General features: G+C 48.3%; 1 protein-coding gene across 1 annotated transcript in view; it reads left to right on the forward strand.

Moving 5' to 3' along the window:
- The first annotated feature begins 7,562 nt into the window (after positions 1 to 7,562).
- ITGB5 (integrin subunit beta 5) overlaps positions 7,563 to 21,164 on the forward strand; it is a 109,325-nt gene continuing 95,723 nt past the window's right edge. Inside the window, exons 1-2 of the mRNA XM_068546588.1 lie at positions 7,563 to 7,691; positions 17,041 to 17,126. Coding sequence (XP_068402689.1) covers positions 7,622 to 7,691; positions 17,041 to 17,126 — 156 coding nt within the window. The 5' untranslated portion in view covers positions 7,563 to 7,621. The remainder of the gene's footprint in view (positions 7,692 to 17,040; positions 17,127 to 21,164) is intronic.

The raw sequence follows: 21,164 nt of genomic DNA on the forward strand, positions 1-21,164 counted from the left end.
TTGTGTGGAGACAATTGCAATGCCCTCCCTGGTCTCTTTGGAAGGAGGGAGCCCAGCTACCTCAAGTTATAGTTTGCAGGCATCCTGCTTTGGGTCTGGCTTGGCTTTGTCCTTCAGCTGCATTTGGAAAACATGATTTGGGTGCCCTAGTCTGGGGAGTCACAGATCTCCACAGCTAACTACACTTCAGCCTATTGACCTAAGGGTAAAAGGCCCTGTGTTTGCTGTTAATTGTGGTTTGGGGATGAATGTTACAAGGGTAGCTATAAAGCATGGGGCTCCATGTAATGAAAGGTCCGCTGTCCCCCTGGATGGCCACCCTGTATAACATAACATGGCTCAGAAGAATAGTGGGTCAAAGCTGTCACCCTAAGAAATCAGGTGGGGACCCAATTTAGGAAGTACAAGGCAGATTCAATAAATAGTTATTGAATGCCTACTGTGTGCCAGGTATTTTCAGATGTATTTGCTAATTTAACTTGCATGTAAATATTTTCTGAAATGATCACAAATAAGCCCAATTATGAGGTAACATTGCACTTTCGAAAATATTAAGATATATTTCTTTTAAGTACACTCGAATTAAGACTATGTCATAGTCATAGTGAAGATCAGAGTTCCATTCAAAATGAGGCAGCTGTGATAGAACAGAAAGAACTGTGGACCTTGGAGTCAGGAGATCTTGGCTCTATCACTTATCCCTTCTCTGAGCCCAGCGTCCAAATGGGGAGAATGAGGTATGTTTTACAGCATTGATTTGTACTGTAAATACCTGACTGAGCTATAAATACCTGGCTGGGCTCCATTCTCTCTGAGTGTGGGGACTTTTTGAGCTGTGCTTGTCTTTGTGAGGAACGTGGAAACTCTACTCCTAGAGTTATTACAAAATATGATGGCTTCTAAGCGGGGGAGGGGCCTACACCTGAGCAACGAGGCTCTTAGCTCCTGCACCTGAGCTGACTGCTATGCTAGACTGAGAGCAGAGCTCCCATGAGATGAACTCTCAATGCTGCCAGGCTGGCCAGCTGTGGTTCCTCCCTACATTGTCTTGACTTTTAAAGCCAAGTGTGGCCTCTAGAAGGCTTGTGAGTCTGAATATTGAGTTGACCCTCGGAGGAACCTCTGGTGGGTACTGCAGGCATCATGTTTTATTGTATCATCTCTGAAATGTTGGAGCAGATAGTGGCCTATCTCCAGTGAGGCTGGGGAAGCGGAAACTACCAAAGAAGGAACTTGGGTTACATGGAATGAAGAACTTGCTGTGATTGATGATTAAATAATCAGAGTAGATTAGCCAGGGAGCTGATGAAGGCTCCTCGGGACATCCCTTAAAGAGGTGAAATGGTCATTTTCAGAGTCTACTCTCAAGACAGGCCCTCACTATCTTCCCACATAGCGAATGTGTTCAACCAAGTCCTGTATCCTATTAAAGGGCAGTAGTTTTTTGAAGGACAATTTTTAGTTGGTAGAACAGGTTATGTAAACCAGAGCCTGCTGCCAAGTGCCAAACACATTTGAGTTCACAAGAAGTAATTATAGAGCCAGCTCTGGCATGGACCAGATCCTTTGCTTTCCAGCTGAGCAAACTGAGGTCCAGAGCGGGGCAGGTAATTGCACGGTTGCTCAGCTAGTTGATAGCACTGAGGACCAGAACTGAATTCTTCTGAGTCCAGATTTATAGTTTTCCTCTGCTAGCAATCAAAAATGAAGAGCTATAGTCTACAAAAGGTGCAGTAGCCCCTGTACACAGGCCAAAGTTGGGTCCCGGGCTGGAGGCTTTTTGCAGGGCTGTTGGCCCTTGACTTCTGTAGACCTGGTCCTTCAGCAAGCTGCTCAGCCTCCACCCCCCCATCACACCCCCAAACCTGGCCCCCAGAAAGGGGTAAGGGTCAGAAGCTTGTCCTACCTTTTGAAAAGCTGTTGAATTCCTAGCTCCAGCATTGTCTGAAGGACCACTGATAGAGCTAAGACAAGGCAGAAGAGAAAGGCAAGACGAAAGTGGGGGTTGGCACGGAGGGGATTGTAGGTGAAAAGGAGGATTAAAAAAAAGTGGTACTCAAGTGGCTGAGGCAGAATGCTGGCTCAACCTCCAAGAGCATTCCCAAGTTCCCGCCGCTTCCTCCTGCTCTTCAGATATCTCCATCCTTGCCAGCGTCTATGGTGTTCACTTCCCTCTATCCCAACACACCCCCCTCATTCTGTGGCATTTCTTCCCAGGCCACATCTGCATGGACCATCCCTGTTCTGTGCTCCTTCCCCATTCCCTACTCACTCCTTGTTTCCTGGTATTTACGCTAGACGTCTCTAGATATGATTAAAAAGGGGTATGTATGTGTGAGTGTGTCTGTGTGTGTCTGTGTACTTGTCTTCATTCATTGTACTTTTTATTTAAATAACTGGAAAAGCATCTGTGCCCTTTAGATGGTGTGAGATAACTTCTAGGAAAAGAGAAACAAATTGTAATGGCTTTGCCAGAGTGGAAAAGGGGCATTTAGAGAAAGACTCTAGCAGTCTCCTCTGGGTCTAAGCTCTACAGACAATTTTTTTTTTTTAAAGATGACATCTTTTTTTAAAAAAATTTATTTATTATTTTTATCTTTGGCTGTGTTGGGTCTTCGTTTCTGTGCGAGGGCTTTCTCTAGTTGCGGCAAGCGGGGGCCACTCTTCATCGCGATGTGTGGGCCTCTCACTATCGCGGCCTCTCTTGTTGCGGAGCACAGGCTCCAGACGCGCAGGCTCAGTAATTGTGGCTCACGGGCCTAGTTGCTCCGTGGCATGTGGGATCTTCCCAGACCAGGGCTCGAACCCGTGTCCCCTGCATTGGCAGGCAGATTCTCAACCACTGCGCCACCAGGGAATCCCCTCTACAGACAATTTTAAAGAAAAGTTTTCTAAAAAGGAAAAAAAAAAAAAGGAAACATATTCCAAAATTCATTGAAAAATATCACAACTTTTACTGTAATTTTATTAATGGACACTGTTTTAAAATATTTCAGTTCATGAAAGCTGGAAAACATACATTCCCTCTGGAATATATAATCTTAAAAATATTTTCAAAACTAGCCTTTGAAAATTGGTTACAGAAAGATATAATAATTCACGAGCGTTTTCAGAATTGATAATTCTATGAATAGAGAGGTTGAAAGCACACGACTTATTTATCGAGGGTGTGCTAGCTGTTCCATAAATAAGGTTAAAATGTTTGTATGTGCTTCTCAGCTTCAGAGAAATGGTACATTTCTATGACACATTTGTACATTAAAAGCAACAACAACAAAGAGAAACACCTTTCCTCATTGTTGAAAATTTCCATCAAGACTTGTTTTGTATCCGTCTCTCAATATGAAATTCCAGCCGCCTCAGCTGTGGCGTGACCACGATGTCCATGCTTAACCCCAAAATAAACAAACAAAAATTGCTGAGAGATCTACTATATGCCAGTTAACATAATAGGCTATTTTCACCAAAATGGAACCCGCTGTGCTCACCATGGCCTGTCATCTGCCCATCTCCTGTGTTCATCCATTATGTGGATGGTGCCTTTAGGTCTGTCCTTGGCCGTCCTGTATGGGCTGCAAACTCTGAGGGCTGTCATGGGGAGTATTTTTTCCTAACCAACACCATGTCACATAGGGGGAGAAAAACCTATAAAGAACATTTTCCTATAAAAAAGAATATAATTTTATATTTTTAAAATAAAAAGTTAGGGAGTTCCCTGGTGGTCCAGTGGTTAGGATTTCGGGCTTTCACTGCCGTGGCCCAGGTTCAATCCCGGTCAAAGACTGAGATCCCACAAGCCGTGCGGTGTGGCCAAAAAAAAAAAAAAGTGAAAATTAACATTAAAGAAAATTGTATACATGTTTCATAGCCCTATCAATTGCTGCAAAAGAATTTTATAATATTCTGTCATCAGGGTCATTCATTTCTGGCACTGTGACAAACCCCAGGCATGACTATTAAAAGCAGAGTAAATTAAGCATATTACCTAAACTAAGGTGAATACTGTAGGGTTGTTGTCTTTTCCCCCTCCAACTTTTTTTTCCCCTGCATATTACATTGCAACTATATATCAGTAAAATATTATTTATTTATTTATTTATGGCTGTGTTGGGTCTTCGCTTCTGTGCGAGAGCTTTCTCTAGTTGTGGCAAGCGGGGGCCACTCTTCATCGCGATGTGCGGGCCTCTCACTATCACGGCCTCTTGTTGTGGAGCACAGGCTCCAGACGCGCAGGCTCAGTAGTTGTGGTTCACGGGCCTAGTTGCTCCGCGGCATGTGGGATCTTCCCAGACCGGGGCTTGAACCCGTGAACCCTGCATTGGCAGGCAGACTCTCAACCACTGCGCCACCAGGGAAGCCCCTCAGTAAAATATTTTTGACTTGGATTATAGATTGAATTGCACAATATGGCGACTCACCGTGGGAGTGAATTAGCATGCAAATCTGAATTATGAAATAGAAAAGTTTTAACTAATCCGATTTCAAGTTTTTTAAAATTATGGTAAAATACACATAACACAAAAGTTACCATTTTAATAATTTTTAAGTGTACAGGTCAGTGGCATTAAGTATTCTCACAATGTTGTGCAAACATCACCATGATCCATTTTCAGAGCTTTTCCATTATCCCAAACTGAAACTCTGTAGCCATTAATTAATAACTTTCTGTTTGCCCCTCTGTCCAGCCCCTGGTAACCTCTTTTATCCTTTCTGACTCTATGAATTTGCTTATACAAGTAGAATCATACAATATTTGTCCTTTTGTGTCTTGCTTATTTCACTTAGCATAATGTTTTCAGGGTTCATATGTGTTGTAACATGTGTCAGTATTTAATAATGGATAATATTCCATTGTATGTACATACTGCATTTTATTTATCCATTCATCTGTTGATGGATGTTTTGAGTTATTTCCACCTTTTGGTGACTGTGAATAATGCCACTATGAACGTGGGTATATAACCATCTGTTTGAGGCCCTGCTTTCAATTCTTTTGGGAGTTGGGAGATGGAGTTTGTGGATCATATGGTAATTCTATATTTAACTTCTTGAGGAATTCATTTTATTTTAAAACTAATAAGAAACGTAAAATTCCTCTGGGTTATCTGTGTTCAAACCTTGAGACGCAAACTCAATGCAACCAGCAGCCTCCTTTGGGCCCAGAAGCTCAGCAATGATCAGAAATGGGATGCTGTAGAGGCAGCCACAAAGGGAACTGTTCCAGGGGCTGTGAGAAGCACCGGCGGAGGCCATCAGTGCACGCTGACTTTGCCAGTCAGAGGAAGTCAAAGCATTTAAAAGGCACTTCCACTCTCCAGCTTAGTACAAAGAATGAAGGATGACTGGACAAGAAAAAGCCACAAACCAGAAAACAAAAGCTTGGGAGGAATTAGAAGAGCCGTCTATCATCTCCAACCTAGTTCCGAGATAATGGAATGTGGAAGAATGTTGTCATCACTTGGGATTCAGCTGTTTATGGCAGGTCTGGGCAGGTTGGAAACTGCCAGGTGGGACAGGAGGAGGGCAGATTGGGTTGCAGCACTTTCCAGGTGCAGTCCAGGTAAACAGGGGTGTGTGTTGGGTCTGAACAGTAAAGCGCCATGTTGGGCTGGGGAAGGTGATGCACAGATCAGACAACACAGGGCCTAAACTTAGAGGATGCTTGATAAATGCAAGATTTTTTGGGTACTTATCAATGCAATATTTACCCAGTTTCTGCAACTTAACTTTCCTTGCATCTAATCCATCCATCACATCCCTACCAGAAAAATCTTAAAATCACCACTTGGCACTGACACCTCGCAGTTCAAACTCTTTCACTGGCTGTCCATTATTTATAATCATTGCCTCTCAAGCTTGGATAAAAGTAGCCCCAAGGCCATTCTGCTGAGGCAGAAAGACCCAAGATAAACCTGGGGCAGCCCCTGCAGCACAAATTTTACCGGAAAATGTTTGGGGACAAGCATAACTCTTACATCAGAATAAACATGGGGAATATTTAGAGTACGATGATATTTCCATGGAGTTTAAGCATAAAACACTGTCCTTCAAGTGGAAGTTGGAGCTTGGCCTCTATGCACACGATACCACAAGAATAAGTTTATTTTCTCTGGCATTAGGGCACCACCCTGGTAGAGTGTGGGGTGGGAGTGCACAGTTAAACTCCAGCTCCCTAACCTGGGCAGTTAGAACTGCTGGCGCACTCAGAGCCATCTCGCCAACTGGTTCCTGATCTGCAAAGTTCAGATCACTTTGCTCTTTACTTCTTACTGCTTCTGTTTTCAGTCGAGGCATTCTGAACTTTTGGACAATGAATCCAGCTCTGTCACTTCTGGCAAGTTTACCCCTTTGTGCCTCAGTTTTCTCAGCTGGATAACAGTAGGGTTGTGGGGAGGATTTCGTGAATTAACAAGGCAAGTATTTACATTTCAGTGCCTGGCTAGCTGTGTGCTTTCTGTACTGTACGTGTTAGGCATCCTACTATTATTTCCTTCTATTGGTACGTGAAGGCTGCCTCTTCTGCTGCCTAACCATTCCAGTCTTAACCCACTCATCGTGGCCCAGCCCAAGCCCACCTGGTCCTTTGCACGTGCTGTTAGGGGAAGCTCCCCACCCCCGCTCCTTACAGTCAATTTTAGAACCAGCTCAGGTGTAAAGGATAAGGTGAAAGCCTGAGCATCTGTTCTTCAGTTTATTTGTTCGGCTTCACGGAAACCGCCAGCGTATTGAGATAAGAAAAACGCAGAATAGTGACATATTGGCCAGTCTCGAATCCGCGTAAGGGGCAAAACTTTAATGAAGGAAAAGTGCGTTTTGTGTGTGCCTCCGCGCCCCACGTGCCCTCACTCCCCCACAGAGCGCGTCGCCTCTCGGTAACACTCGCCGGTGCTCCGTCCCTCCGGCGAGCGCGGCTTCGGGAGGACTAGACTGCCAAGGCACGATTCCCCGCTCCCCGCCCCGGACCCGCTCTCTCTCCTTAAATCCAGCAACCCCAAGTGTAATCTCGGCTCGCCCGTGCAGCGTGCCCCTCCCCCTTCCCGTAGCCCCCAGCTGCTAGGGAAGCCGGGCCAGACGCTACCCCAGGATTTCGACCCCTGCCCTGGCCGCCAGGTGCGCCGGAAGCAACTTCCACCTGGATGCCCTCGGCCTCCCGTGCCGGCCGGTCCCCGGGAGGGGCGGAGCTCGGCCCGCCCCGCCTCGCCGTAAACTGACCTTGTGGCAGCCGGGCGGGGGCCGGGACGGGGAGAGAAGGGGAGGAGTAAGGAGAGGAGGAAAGTGGAGCCCCGCGGGCCGGAGGGAGGAAGAAAAGGGAAGGGGCGGAGGCGACGGGCACAGTGTACCGGCGCGCGGGGGAGCCTCAGCCCGCGGTGCGTCCCGGAGCCGGAGTCCTCCCTGCACAGAGCCGCCCGCCGGGACCGTCCCGAGCGGCGACACCCCGGGCGTCCGGGCCGGGGAGCCGGCGCAGCGGCGGCCCCGGGACTCGGCGGCAAGCGCTGCGGGAGGGATGGTGGCGGCGGGGCGCGGGCCAGCGCAGCCGCCCCCGCCTCCCGCCAGGCCGCGGCCCCCGGCCCCCCGCCCCCGCGCCCCGGCCGCACGCCGCAGCTGAGCCGGGCGCCCCACCATGCCGCGGGCCCCCGCGCCCCTGTACGCCTGCCTCCTCGGGCTCTGCGCGCTCGTGCCCCGGCTCCCAGGTAAGCCGTGCCGCTGGCGGTGCCGAGAAACTTTGTGGCGCACGGAGCCGCCCTTGGCGTCTCGGAGGGGCAGGGCCCCGGGCCGTTGTCTGAAGGTGGGAGGCATCCTCGGGGCACTCCCAGGTGGCGAGCCGCTGGGGACGGCCCGGTGGGGGGCTTCCGTACTGCGGGCGCCACCCCGCGCGCGGCCCGCGGCAGCCCCGCAGGGCTGTCGTCGGCCTCCGGTCCCCTCCCGGGCGAGGAGGAGCCTTCCTGTGTAAACAGCCCTGCCCGTCTGCTGACCCAGCCTGCGAGCGCCCGCGCCCATTGCGCGGGGAGGGCCGCCGCCAGCCCCGCGTCGGGATCGGGGCTCTGCACTCCCGGCACAAAGCGGCCCTTGTGGCCGGCCGGGGGCGGCCTGGCTGCTGGGAGGCGCCGAGTGATGCCGCCGGTACCCTGGTCCCGGGGAGACGAAGGGCAGCTGGAGGCGCGTGACCCGGCGTCTTCGCTGGAGTCAAAGCGTGGGGGCCAGGGCTACTCCCGAGGGGGCCAGTCTCCTGGAAGCGCGGGTGTTCAGGCCCTCGTAGCGAATCCTAGAGTTTCACCGTGCCTAGGCCAGTCGCCTTCCTTTAAAGATGTAACCCCCTCTTTGCTCCCCCAAACCCTCGCATACCCGAGGGGAGACCCGCGTCCCAAACCACAGCCCCACCTGGGAATCAAGCTCCAGCTGGGAACCAAGCCGCAGCTGGAACATCCCGATCTGATTCCTTCTGCCTGGCTTTATCCCGGAGTTTACAAACACCCCGTGCAGCACACTCCCTTAATTCTGGAGGATTGATTCTGGCACGGAGGGCAGGGGGTGTGCAGTTGCACTCGCGCGATACTGCCCGGGGCCGGCGGCTGCGTGAGGAGTCCTCCGTTACCTGCTTTAAGTTTTCGGAGTTGGGAGGGGGCTGGATGTGGCAGTTGGGAGGCCGCAGCGGAGGGATGCTCTGTTGGGCGCTGGGGCCGCCAGGCAGATGAGCTACCGCCATCCCTTCCCCCCCTAAAAGCAGGAAGCTCCAAACTTTCTCCTTTCCCGTAGGAGATAATTGTGTTGGGGTGCTCAATTCAGTTTCAAGCCCGAGATTCTTGATTGCTCTCGTGAAGCAAATGTCTGGCTGCGAGGGAGGGAAGGACTGTCCCCTGCCGTGTCTCATTTACATGAAGGCAGTGGAGGTTTCTGTCTGAGAGAGAGGAGAGGTCTGGGCAAACAAAAACTTTCTTCAGGGCCTAATTCAAACTTATTACTGTAGCAGGTTTCTTTTTTCACTCCAGAGCTTGGGGTAGATCACCGGTTTCCAAACACCCATCTGGCAACCAGTGCCCATTGCTGATGTTTTCCTGGGTCCCCAGGGAAAGGCAAAGAGAAGGATGTATATCCTGTGTCACACACAGGAGTATATCATTGCCAACAGCCCCCTGCTTCCCAAGGACTGTCCTTTAATTTGAAATTATGTCTTTTTTATTTTTGGTGGGAAAACTTCTTTTAATAATTTGTAATGATAATAGAGAGTAGGTTTTCATTTTGAGCAAAAGAAAAAATCTGGTAATCCTATATACATTTTACCTTCTCTTTTTGTTTTCTTTTTAAATCATAATGACCCTAATGATCTGTGAAATCCAAAAGTTTGGGAACTGCTGAAGGAGATGACTTCTTAGTTTCCTTACAGTTTGACATTCTGATTTTAGTAAAACCTTAAATACTTCCAGTTGCAAATAATTCTTTCAATACATTATTTTCCATTTGCGTTGTGATTTCTGTGTTTCAAAGTTTGTATACATCTTTCATCTGTGTGTTTAATCCAGCAGGAAACACACTTCTAATTTAAGGGGGCTCACTTCAAACAAGTCCCTGGCAGGCTGACAACCCCCATCCCAGGGTTATCTGCTCTCCTTATTATCCCCTTGCCGAGGGCCTCCAGACAGGACCCGAAGATATGGTCTTCCCGCATAACCAGGGAAGGGTTTCTCTGGGGTGAGGCCCTTGATCTCTACTAAGAAGGAGGGAGGAGTGTGGCATTGATCGGGCTGCGGAACTGGAGTCATGTTTGCTATCATTGTTTATTAAAAGGAAAAAAATCAACTGTTCTTCTGGTGACTGTCCTGCACGTTAGAATGCTCGAAATCCTAGGAGAGCCCTTTATCCTATTTACTGCGCTCCTGTTGGCAGCACTCCCTCCCCCCATGATTCCGAGGTCTATGCTGGGGCTGTTGGAATTTGGCCTTGGGTTTGCAGCCCTCCTCAGGTAACCAGGCAAAGGTTCAGAAATGCAAACAGGGGGTTTGGTGTGTCGGCTGCTGTTTACCCTAGGTATTTACACTTTAGCGCCATCATCCTTGAATTAGGGGGACTTTCAATAAAGGGGATTGAGGCAGAAGAGGGCAGGGCCTAATTAGCTCTAATTAGTATTCCTCTCCTGCTTGTTCTCCATGCTTATTTAGCTACTGAGGCAACGGAGAATTAAAATCTCTAAGTAGTTGGCAGAAGGCCCTTTGTGCCTGCCTACCCTGGTAACTACTTTTTCTCCTCCAGCCAGCTCATGGAAACATTCTGAGAAGTTTTAACATCGTGTGGGACGATTACGCAGTACTTAAATGATGGTGCCCCTTTCATGTGGCGGTGTGCAGCTGTGTTAATGGGGTGGGGTCGCTTCACAGGTATTTTCAGTTGGCCGGGGCGGAGGGCTGTGGTGTGTTCTCTTTCTTTCTAGTTGGAATGGGATTAATGGCCTTTATAAATGTAAAGGAACACTTTATTTATAGGTGCCCATTTGTTTGTGAGGCTGCTGCTTCTGTTGAATGCAGGGTTTGATTCCTGGGCCACATGGTGAAAAGTTTGCTCCCAGACAGGCCTTGACACCTGCCCTGTGGCGGACGCTTGAGGCAGGGCTGTAGAGTGCCCCTCCCCACCTCCAGGCTAGTTCCCTTCCCCCCGCCCCCCCCCCCCCCCGAGTTTTTCAAAGATTGTTGCTTGTCTCTTGGAGAGTTATTCTCAACTGTCGCTCAGAGTGATCCTGTTAAAACTCAAGTTAGATCGTGTCGCTCTGCTTCAAACCCTCTAGTGGCTTCCGGAAGTCCTGCCAGTGTCCTGCCAGGCTCTCCATGAACGCCCCCTGCCCCCCTTGCCTCTCGCCACTTCCCCTCATGCACTTCAGTCCAGCACCGAGGGCCTCGTTGTCTTTGAGCTCAGCTGCAGGCCTTCCCTCTGCCTGGAATGCTCTCCCTGCAGATCTCTGCACGGTGGGCTGCCTCCCCCCCTGCCTCCCCCCTCGCCAGCCTTTTCTCAGTGTCTCCAGCTCAGCCAGAGCTGCAGCCTCCTGCCCCACATTCTTCCTGTCTCCTTGCCTTCTTTGAGTTTTCTCCCTGGCAGTTACCACCATCTAATGTACTTCCGTACCTGGCTTATTGTCCATCTTCTCTTCTGAGCATTATGCCCCTCACCAGGACGTAAGCTCCGTGAGGGCAGGGAGTTTTGTCCCTTCTCTTTGACACTGTATACTCTGTGCCTAGAACAGTGCCTGACTCATACTTGTTGAAAGAATGGATGAACTCGAGTCTTGGTACTGTGTGTGTGTGTTGGAGGCGGAGTGTCCCATCCTCACCTCCTTGCCTCCTTCTACAACTAGCTTTGAGGTCAGGGACTATGCATGTAACTTATTAGGAGGAAACATTCATCGTGCGAGGGAGAGAACTCATTTGAGTGGGTCAAGATTTTTTGAGCTGGAATCTATGATAGAGGCCATTTAGTCCACCCCTGGAATTGTTTGCAGGAAGATGCTGAGGCCAGGAAAGGTTAAATGACTTGTAGCCAATAAGTGACAGAACAAGTACTTGGATCTTTCGTGCCAGGATATCCTTTCCTCAACCCATGACCCCAGCCCAAATGTCCCGTCCTCTGTGAAGCCTTGTCTGCGTCCCTCGGGTGGAGCAGAGTTGGCCTCTCCTTCCCTTGCTCTCATAGCATATTCTGTCTGTTAGAGAGACTGGGGGCTGCCTCATCTGCTATGTGGTGAATTGCCGGGTCTCACTTACCTTTAGGTCCCTGATACGGACACAATGATTGGTACTCAGTTGAGTCCTCCCCGCCCGGCCACTCCTACCATGGTTTCAATGACCTTAAAAACAAAAACCTCAACTTTCTAAACATGTAAAACAATTTTAGTTACAGAAAAATTGAGAAGGTAGTATAGAGAGTTCCCATATGCCCCACTTCCAGTTTTGCCTGTTATTTACATCTTGCATTCATATGGCATATTTGTTACAATTAATGAACCACATCAATATGTTATTATAAACTAAAATCCAGGGCTCCTTAGTTGCGGCATGTGGGATCTAGCTCCCTGACCAGGGATCGAATCCACATCCCCTGCATTGGAAGGCAGATTCTTAACCACTGTGCCACCAGAAAAGTCCCCAGTTGTCTTTTTAAAAATAAATTTTTGAATAGGTAATATATTCACATACTTTTTTAAAGCATAACAAGTGTAGGGTGAGAGATCTCTCTTCCATTCTTGTTGCCTGTTAGTCTGGGACATTGCTCCGACCCCCTTGCCTGCTCAGACCATCCCTGTCAGTTTCTTATGGATCCATAGTGTTTTCTGTACATTTATTACAAATCTCCCTCCCCCAGTTTTATTGAAACGCAGCACTAAACACACTGTTCTGTACCTTGCCTTTTATGTTAACTTAGCGATAAGTATATCAGAGTGAGCTTCGTATCAGTATGCAGGGAATAGGGAGCATGCACATTCTTTTTTAAAGCCACATAGTATTCTAGTGTTTGAATTGGTGTTTTAAAAAAACAAGTCATATCTGTAAAGCCGACGTTGTCGCGTGTTTTGCAGATGTCTGCTGTTCAGAAAGGCAGTAAAGATATAAACAATACAGATCCTTCCTAGGGCGTATTTACACTTCATGGTAACATCTTTAGACTGATGACTCTTTAATTGCTAGAATCAGCACTGGAAAGACTTTGTCACACGTGGGGATTGTGGTTCAGGGCATGGGGAGAGGCACTCCAGTGCCTTACCACTCCCCCCGCCCCCACCCCCTGCCCCCGAACAAGAATGATGAAATGTTTTTATTTTCTGTTGTCTTGGAAAACAATGAGTAAAATGTAATTCGGGATTGTGTTTCTCTCACCTGGCTGGAGGAGGGTACAGGCAGGAGTGGTTGGATTAGGAGAAACATTTCATGCATCTTGAAGGAAGGATCGGCCGGACATGGCGGCTGCCTGGATATGATTGATGACAGGCAAGGATGAGTCAATGAGTTTTGGAAGGAGGGCGTGTTTTTAGATGATGGTTTGCAGTAAACCCCTGGCTTCAGAGACATTAAGGGCTGCAGGCAGTTGACGTTGAGCTGGAATGGTCACTGTGCAAACAGTAACCAAGAAAAGTTGTGGCCACTGTCTGGGCCGCTAGCACCTATTACCATGACCTAGACACAACACTCTGACATTTGTGAACTGCAGCTGTTTAACGTTTTTTTCATTGCTTCCTTCCTTTCAAAATGCTATTGGTGCCAAGTGACTCATCCAGCCAAATCCAAGCTTACTGAAATATTAATAGGTGGAAAGAGGAGAGATGCCAGAGGGAGTAAGGCTGGCACTGTGGCTCATATCAGCACACAGTCTATGCTTCTGGTTCCCTGAGTTCCTGGCTGCTACCTGGTCCCTGGCAGACTGTGAGCTCCTGGGGAGCAAGGCCTGGGTCATTCATCTCTGTATCTCTAGCATCCCCTAGTCCAGTGCTTGGCGTTTGGGACATGCTTAGAACAGGGTTTCCTGAATTTTAATGTGTCCCAACAGCAGCCTAATTTTATTTTTATATTTAAAATAAATTTTTAATTTTTATACAATTTTTAAAGGTTACTTTCCATTTACAGTTATTACAAATTATAGCAGTGTGATTTTAGAGGAATCATTGTGAGTGCAGGGAAGCTACTTTACTATTGCATGTGAATATGTAAGAGTAACAGAAACAACTAAGGGTGACAAATATTTTACAGTTGTTCAGTATGTTTTCATACCAGATGCCTGTCACATCCTTGGAGCGTCTTCAGGATTATGTCCAAGGTCTTTCAGGATGACAAAGCAGAAGACCAGAGCCCAGTCTGATATGGGTCAGAACGCTGTGAACCCGAGACCCCCGACCCAAGGTCCCAGAGCTCAGTGATGAGCCCCTGGTATTTAGAAAGTGGTGTTTGTGAATTTATGTTGATTAGGGCAGAGACATAAATGAGACATCCACTCTCAAATTCCTTTCTGACTGAGGGCCCGTTGGACTTCTCTTCTCCGGAGGACCCTGGAGCTCACTGGTCACATGGCCTGCGTCTGGGATGGTGCAGGGATCCCCAGGCAGGTACCCTATGTGGGCACTTGCCGGCCAGTGCCCCTTCTGACCTCTTACTTGTAGACTGGGCTCCTTCTTTCAAGTCACTCTTGTTTTCTCATGTTTTCAACTGTAAAATGAGGTGACTTGACGAGCTCATGCTAAAGCATTTCTAGCTCCAAGGTTCTGCAATTCCATTATTTTTATAGAAATGATTTTATACATCAAAGCAAATGACATGCCACAAGGGCCTGAGTGTGTACTTGATAAGGTTGAGGAGAGCAGGAGAAAAGTCACTTTCATTCTAGTTTTGATTTTTTTCACCCCCTCAGGTAGTGGTTTCTGACAGGTAAGGAGATTTTTTTTTTTTTTCCAGTTATCCACATCTATTTATTTAATGTCAATACTTCAAGCTAAGTATTCTGGGGAATATTTTTTTTTTTAATTGAAGTATAGTTGATTTACAACGTTGTGTTTATTTCTGCTGTACAGCAAAGTGATTCAGGTAAGGAGATTTGACCAAAACATGGAACTGGCATTTTGAAACTTTTCCTGCCATCATTCTCTTTTTTAAAAGGCTTTTTTATTTTATTATGTTTTAATTCTATTTATTTATTTATTTATTATCCCTCCCCTCCCCCCTTATCCCTCGGTAACTATAAGTTTATTTTCTACATCTGTAACTCTATTTCTGTTTTGTAGATAAGTTCATTTGTAGCCTTTTTTTAGATTCCATATATAAGCGATATCATATGATATTTGTCTTTCTCTGTCTGACTTACTTTACTCAGTATGACAATCTCTAGGACCATCCATGTTGCTGCCAATGGCATTATTTAAAAGGTGTTTTAAAAAGTTCCTATCTGGGGCTTCCCTGGTGGTGCAGTGGTTGAGAGTCTGCCTGCCAATGCAGGGGACACGGGTTTGAGCCCTGGTCTGGGAGGATCCCTCATGCCGCAGAGCGGCTGGGCCCGTGAGCCACAAATACTGAGCCTGTGCGTCTGGAGCCTGTGGTCCGCAACAAGTGAAGCCGCGGCCCGTGCACCGCGATGAAGAGTGGCCCCCGCTTGCCACAACTAGAGAAAGCCCTCACACAGAAATGAGGACTCAACACAGCCATAAATAAATAAATAAAATAAATTAAAAAAAAAAAAAAGCTTGCCTTCAATTAAAAAAAAAAAAAAGTTCCTATCTGAAAGTCTCCAAGTGAGTGGATTCATTTTAAAATGAGAAAGGAGGTTGTCAAGGCAGGCAGGAGGCAGGCAAGCCCAACTTCCCCATGGGCTGGATTCTAAGACCTCCTTGGTGAGTGTTTGGGACCTGGAAAGGACTCTTCCTTCTGAAATGAGGTGTGCACGGTGGTTGGTCCCAGCTTGTTTCTCCTGGAAAGTGTGTTCTGAGTCCAGCACTGCACCCAGGAGGTCCTGCTGTAGGCCTGGCAGTGAGATTGTGGTCCCCCAGCTCCAGGGGTATGAGGCAGGGGTCCCAACAGGGCGATGGCTGGTGGGGAGGGTTCAGGTTGGGGTCTGGCTGGGGAAAACCATCATTCTCGCCCTCTGTGGGCTCCCAAGGCTGCCCTGCCTTTCTTCCTAGCACCTCGGGTTCCATCCCAGCTGCCATTCTTATCCCAAATGGTATTTGTTCCCTCTAGTGTGGGGTGACACAGTGCAGCTTCCTGCGTCACCCAATTTCTGTGGCTTTTCACTGCTAGTGACAAAGAAGAAGCAGAGAGTTAAAATTAGCAAATTAGGGAAATGTTACAGTTTTAAGATGTCTTACAACCAATATTATGTTGTTTTGTGGATGGAGCTAGGGAATAGTCTCCACCTCCCGGTGTTTTCTCCTCTACTCTCTCTTGTTAATCTCGTTGACTCTTTTTTTCCCCTTTATGGTCTGAGCCCTTCTTCCTAGGGCTGGTGGCCCTGGGTTTTTCTTTCTTCTATTTATCTGCTGTGCCCCTAGGCAATAACCAGAAGAGACCAGTGGGTCTGTTAGTGCTGTGAGGACCAAATAAAGTTATTTCTATTCAGAGAAAAACCAACCAGTTCTGCTCTTGGTCAAAAGAAATCTGTCCGGGATGTTTCAGAAAGGAAGAAAAAGAACTGGATGCTAAGTTTCACAAAGAATGTCTTTGCTGTTGGGGTGGGAGCTGGAGGGGGGATAGAGTGAGGTAGGGAGGTGGGGGAGGAGAGGAGACAAGGGCTTTAACCTCAGTACCACAGTTGAGCCTGCCTTGGGAGGCCCCTCCTCAGATGAATGGCACAGGGACAGGGGGTGGAGGAGGTACTGGCCTGGGCTTGAAATAAGTGACGTTTATAGCAATAAGGAAGTTTCCTTCTAATCTTAGTTTCTGATTTTATTTAAAAATCAGGGATGGATTTTGAATTTGATCAAATGCCTTTTTATTACCTCCTGAGGTGATATGCTTTTTTCTTACTTGACTTACTAGTGGATATATTGAATTAATGGATTTCCCATATCCTAAGCTGACATTGTATTCCTGGGATGTATTCTTCTTTAAGGGCTGTGCTGGCTTCTTTTGGTACACTGTGGATTTGGTGCGACACTACCTGATTTAGGATTTTCTTATGCCTGAAGAAGATCGATCAGTTTTGTTTTTTTTTTTTTTCTTTCCTTTTTGTACTATTTTTGTCATTTTGGCTGGACTAAGTGTAAAGGGGCCTGTTCCCCCTCAATGAGGCAGGACCTGCTGTGTTACGGGAGAAGGCGGTGGGAATCTAAGTGGGTGCAGCAGAAGGAATGGGAGTTGCTAACACAGGTGAGCACGTGGTGGGTGCTTCAAAAACTGTCAGTGTTTAGCTTTGGCCAGTGAGCCTTCACCTGCAGTTAGCACAGGGGCCTTGCACTCCTCAGCCTCACGGAGGTCCCCTGTTAAAAAATAAAGGAAGTGACTCCTCCTCCCGCCCCATTCAAAAGCCTCATTGATAGAGATTAGGGCCAGAAACTAATTGGTGCGTCTTTATCTTTCTTTGAAGGTCTCAACATATGCACTAGTGGAAGTGCCACCTCGTGTGAAGAATGTCTGCTCATCCACCCAAAATGTGCCTGGTGCTCCAAAGAGGTATGTGGGTGGGGGAGGGGAGGAGTGCTGTGAGGGGGTGAGGGAGGGGTGGGGGAGGGGGAGGGGTGGGGAGGGCGTGGGCTGCACCACAGCACACAAGTTGACTGTGCAGAAAGTGCGCAGATTCTGCGAGTTGCCTCTTCCTCTTTCTCCAAGGCGATGACAAAAGAAAAGCTACATTTTTCTAAGTTGGGTCTCTAGGTAGTGTTGAATGTTTTAATCCTGTTTTAGGGAAGCAAGGTCTTCCTTCCCTTTTGTGGGGGAACCAGTTATGACTCTTGTATAGTTTTCTGCTATTTGGTAAAAGACCTGAGCTTGTGAAGTGAGTCTGTTGCATAACCATTTAAAACATGCCTGGGTGGGTGGCCTGTTGGTGGACGCCAGTCATTGTGGAGTGGCTTATCTGAGGATGAATAATATGAACTGGCCTCTGTGAAATGATTTTATTTGAAAACAATGGCTGCTGTTTCTTCAAGCCCTATAGGAAGGGATGTAAGTTTGGGGTGGTGATAAGCATATTGCTATCGTAAAGCAATACAAATATCAGTGCTTGGTGGGCTAATCAGGAAATATTCAATTTCTAACCCTCCTGTCTTGGGGGAAATTTCTGGGTCGCTTCTCTAAACAGTTGTTAGAACCATGGAGCACAAACCCTCTTTGCACTAGTGCACCACTAAAGTTATTTTTAAAAGAACCCAAGATTCGCCATTTGGGCTGGCTCAGCCTCTGCAATTCAGTGTGCGTGCCTGTCAGGAGGACCAAGGATGGCTCCTAGGAGGCCAGACCTCTTCGCCATGATGCAGCTACAGAAGTCTAGGGATTCCTTTAGCCTATGATGGCTAAAAACAGTCGTGTGGGGACCCCCTACTAGATGCCACACACTTGATATATCGTATCTCTAATTCGCACGACAGCTCTGTCAGGTGGGTGGCAATACACCCGTTTTACTGATGAAAATCTCCGTCTCAGAGAGGTGAAGTGACTGTTTCAAGGCCACACCATGTTCCAAAGCTAGGGTTTGAGTCTGGCTTCTTGGACTTCTGAGCCCAGGCTCTCTCTTCTAGGCTACACTGCCTCTTCCATGTGACTATTGTAGAATTTTTTCTAGTAGAGAGTAAGATTACTAAACAAGCTACTTTGAGAGAGGACCCTTCCCAACATATGAACCCCTCGTATTTGTGCTTAATTGTACTGTCTTTGTTTTCAACTTTCTTTAAAACCTTTCACTGGTTCCTTATGACCTGCATGACAAATCCAAGTTCTGTGGCCCCTGCCTGCCTCCCCACCTTCATCCCTTGCTTGCCCCCAACACTTTAGCCCCAGGGAATGACTCAAAGGTCCCCAGAGAGCCCTGACTGATGAACAAACACCCTCATGGTTTTCCCTGTGCTGCTGCTTCTCCTGCAGGGCCTTCCTGGCTTTCCCCTCCTTTCCCTGACCAACACCTTGTCTTCAGTTTTCAAGAGTTAGTTCAAGGGCTTCCCTGGTGGCACAGTGGTTAAGAATCTGCCTGCCAACGCAGGGGACACGGGTTCAAGCCCTGGTCCAGGAAGATCCCACATGCCACGGAGCAACCAAGCCCGTGCACCACAACTACTGAGCCTGCGCTCTAGAGCCCGTGAGCCACAACTACTGAACCCGCGTGCCACAACTACCGAAGCCCACGCGTCTAGAGCCCGTGCTCCACAACAAGAGAAGCCACCACACTGAGAAGCCTGTGCACCTCAACGAAGAGTAGCCCCCGCTCACTGCAACTAGAGAATGCCTGTGTGCAGCAATGAAGACCCAACACAGCCAAAAATAAAAAAAGAAGAAAAAGTTAGTTCAAGACTCATCTACTCCATGAAAACGTTCATGGTTTTCCGCCAGACACATCTGTCTGTCCACCCAACCATCTATCCATCCATCTGTCCAACCATCCATCTGTTCATCCATCCATCCATCCATCTGTAATTAGAATGTAAGCTCTCTCCACCAGAATGTTACGGCAGGGGTTTTATCTGTTTTGTTCGCTGCTGGATTCCCCACACCCTGACTGGTGCCTGGCACATAGTAGTTGCTCAGTAAGAGATTGATGGAAGGATTTCACTGAGTGGCTGTTTATTACGTGTCTGCACATACAGGCCATGACCACCTCTTTGTCTCCCCTGTAGTCTGTCCTCCTTCCGTCGCACTTATAACCTCTTACTCTGTGCATTTGTTTTCATGCCTGCTTCCAATTAAATCATTACCTCCTCCCAATTAAATCATTACCTCTTCGAGAATCTTTGTCTTATTTATCTTCAGGTCTGGCCAAGAATCTGGCAGGAATTCATATTTGATAAAAGAGCCCTGCTAAAAAGACATGGAGTTAGAAAACGAAAGTTTAAATCTCAGTTTTACCATGATTTATTGTCACTTTCTTGGTATGTAAAATGAAGATGACAGTTCTCACCCTCCAGCATTTTGGGAGTACAAAATGAGATCAGTTGACGAGAGGGCTTGTGGATGGGACTGCTAAGCAACCAAGCCTCCTGAACCTTGTCATCTACGGATATTTTCTAGTGGAATGTGGGCAGTGGGTCAGGAAGCTGGGCTGGATTGTCTACTTTAGGTCTCTTCCGTTCCTGTGCTAGTACTTCCCAAGTCTGACGTCCCGATACTGGTAGTGACTGATGTTATCTCGCGGAGCATATCATTGTCCTGGCCCACACCTCGGTTCCCTCTGTGCTTACAGCCTCAGTCTTGGCTGAAGAACCTCCTGTGATGCCTGCACGGGAATGCGGCTTCCCGTCCTCTTGGGAGGTGAACTTTCCCCATGGCCTGAGCGTGTTCCAGAGAGCTGGGTTTGGGGCATTCAGGAATAGTTTTGATCAACCCCTGCCCCTTAGCAAGACAGGATAAGTGTGGCCGAGTGCCTTAACAGTGAATCCTGGGACATCAGCACAGAAGTGAGGTTTCTGCCAAGAGCACATGACGTGCGTGCGCTGGAGGGCCGGTGCCGAGTGGAGGGCCAGGGAGGGCCAGGTCCCTAACTAGTGTGTTCCCGTGGATGCCGACCCGCCGCCAGCCGCCCTGTGGCTGCGTACCACCACAGATTAACCCCCAGACACAGTCCGTCAGGAGCCCGCTGCTCCAGGTCCCACAATGGCTTCCTTATTTATTTGGGGTGGGGGTGGGGACGTCTTACTCTGCATTTGACACTGCTTGTAGCCTAATTCCATCTCCTCCCCAGTCCCCCCTCCCGTCACTGTATTCTCCCACAGGTGTGGCGTTTGAGTCAGCCAGTGCCCTCACCGCCCCCCCGTCTCCACACTTCATGCTGGTTCAGTCTGCCTGGGTCTGCTGCATGGCCCTGTTAACCTGGCTCTCCTGTCTTCATTTTCTACCTGTGGCTTCATTTTCCCCGGTGGCTTTAGACAAGGGGTCCCCAAGCTCTGGGCCACGGACCGGTACTGGTCTGTGGCCTATTAGGAAGTGGGCTGCACCGCAGGAGGTGAGCGGCGGGCCAGCAAGTGAAGCTTCTGCTGCTCCCATCGCTCGCATTACCACCTGAGCCATCCCCCCCGCCCCCGTCCGTGGAAAAATTGTCTTCCACGAAACTGGTCCCTGGTGCCAAAAAGGCTGGGGACCGCTGCTTTATTTTTTTTTATTTTTTTTTAATGTGTTTGGGGATTTTTAAAAAAATTTTATTTATTTTTGGCTGCGTTGGGTCTTCGTTACTGCATGCAGGCTTTCTCTAGTTGCGGCGAGCGGGGGCTACTCTTCGTTGTGGTGCGCGGGCTTCTCACTGCGTTGGTTTCTCTCGTTGCGGAGCACGGGCTCTAGGTGTGTGGGCTTCCGTAGTTGCAGCACGCGGGCTCAGTAGTTGCGGCACACAGGCCCTAGAGCTCCCGGGCTTCAGTAGTTGCGGTGCATGGGCTCAGTAGTGGCGCACGGGCTTAGTTGCTCCGCGGCATGTGGGATCTTCCTGGACCAGGGCTCGAACCGTGACTCCTGCATTGGCAGGCGGATTCTTAACCACTGTGCCACCAGGGAAATCCCGGCACCTTTGCTTTA

This window comes from Eschrichtius robustus, chromosome 6 (assembly GCF_028021215.1).
Source record: "Eschrichtius robustus isolate mEscRob2 chromosome 6, mEscRob2.pri, whole genome shotgun sequence".
NCBI lineage: Eukaryota > Metazoa > Chordata > Mammalia > Artiodactyla > Eschrichtiidae > Eschrichtius > Eschrichtius robustus.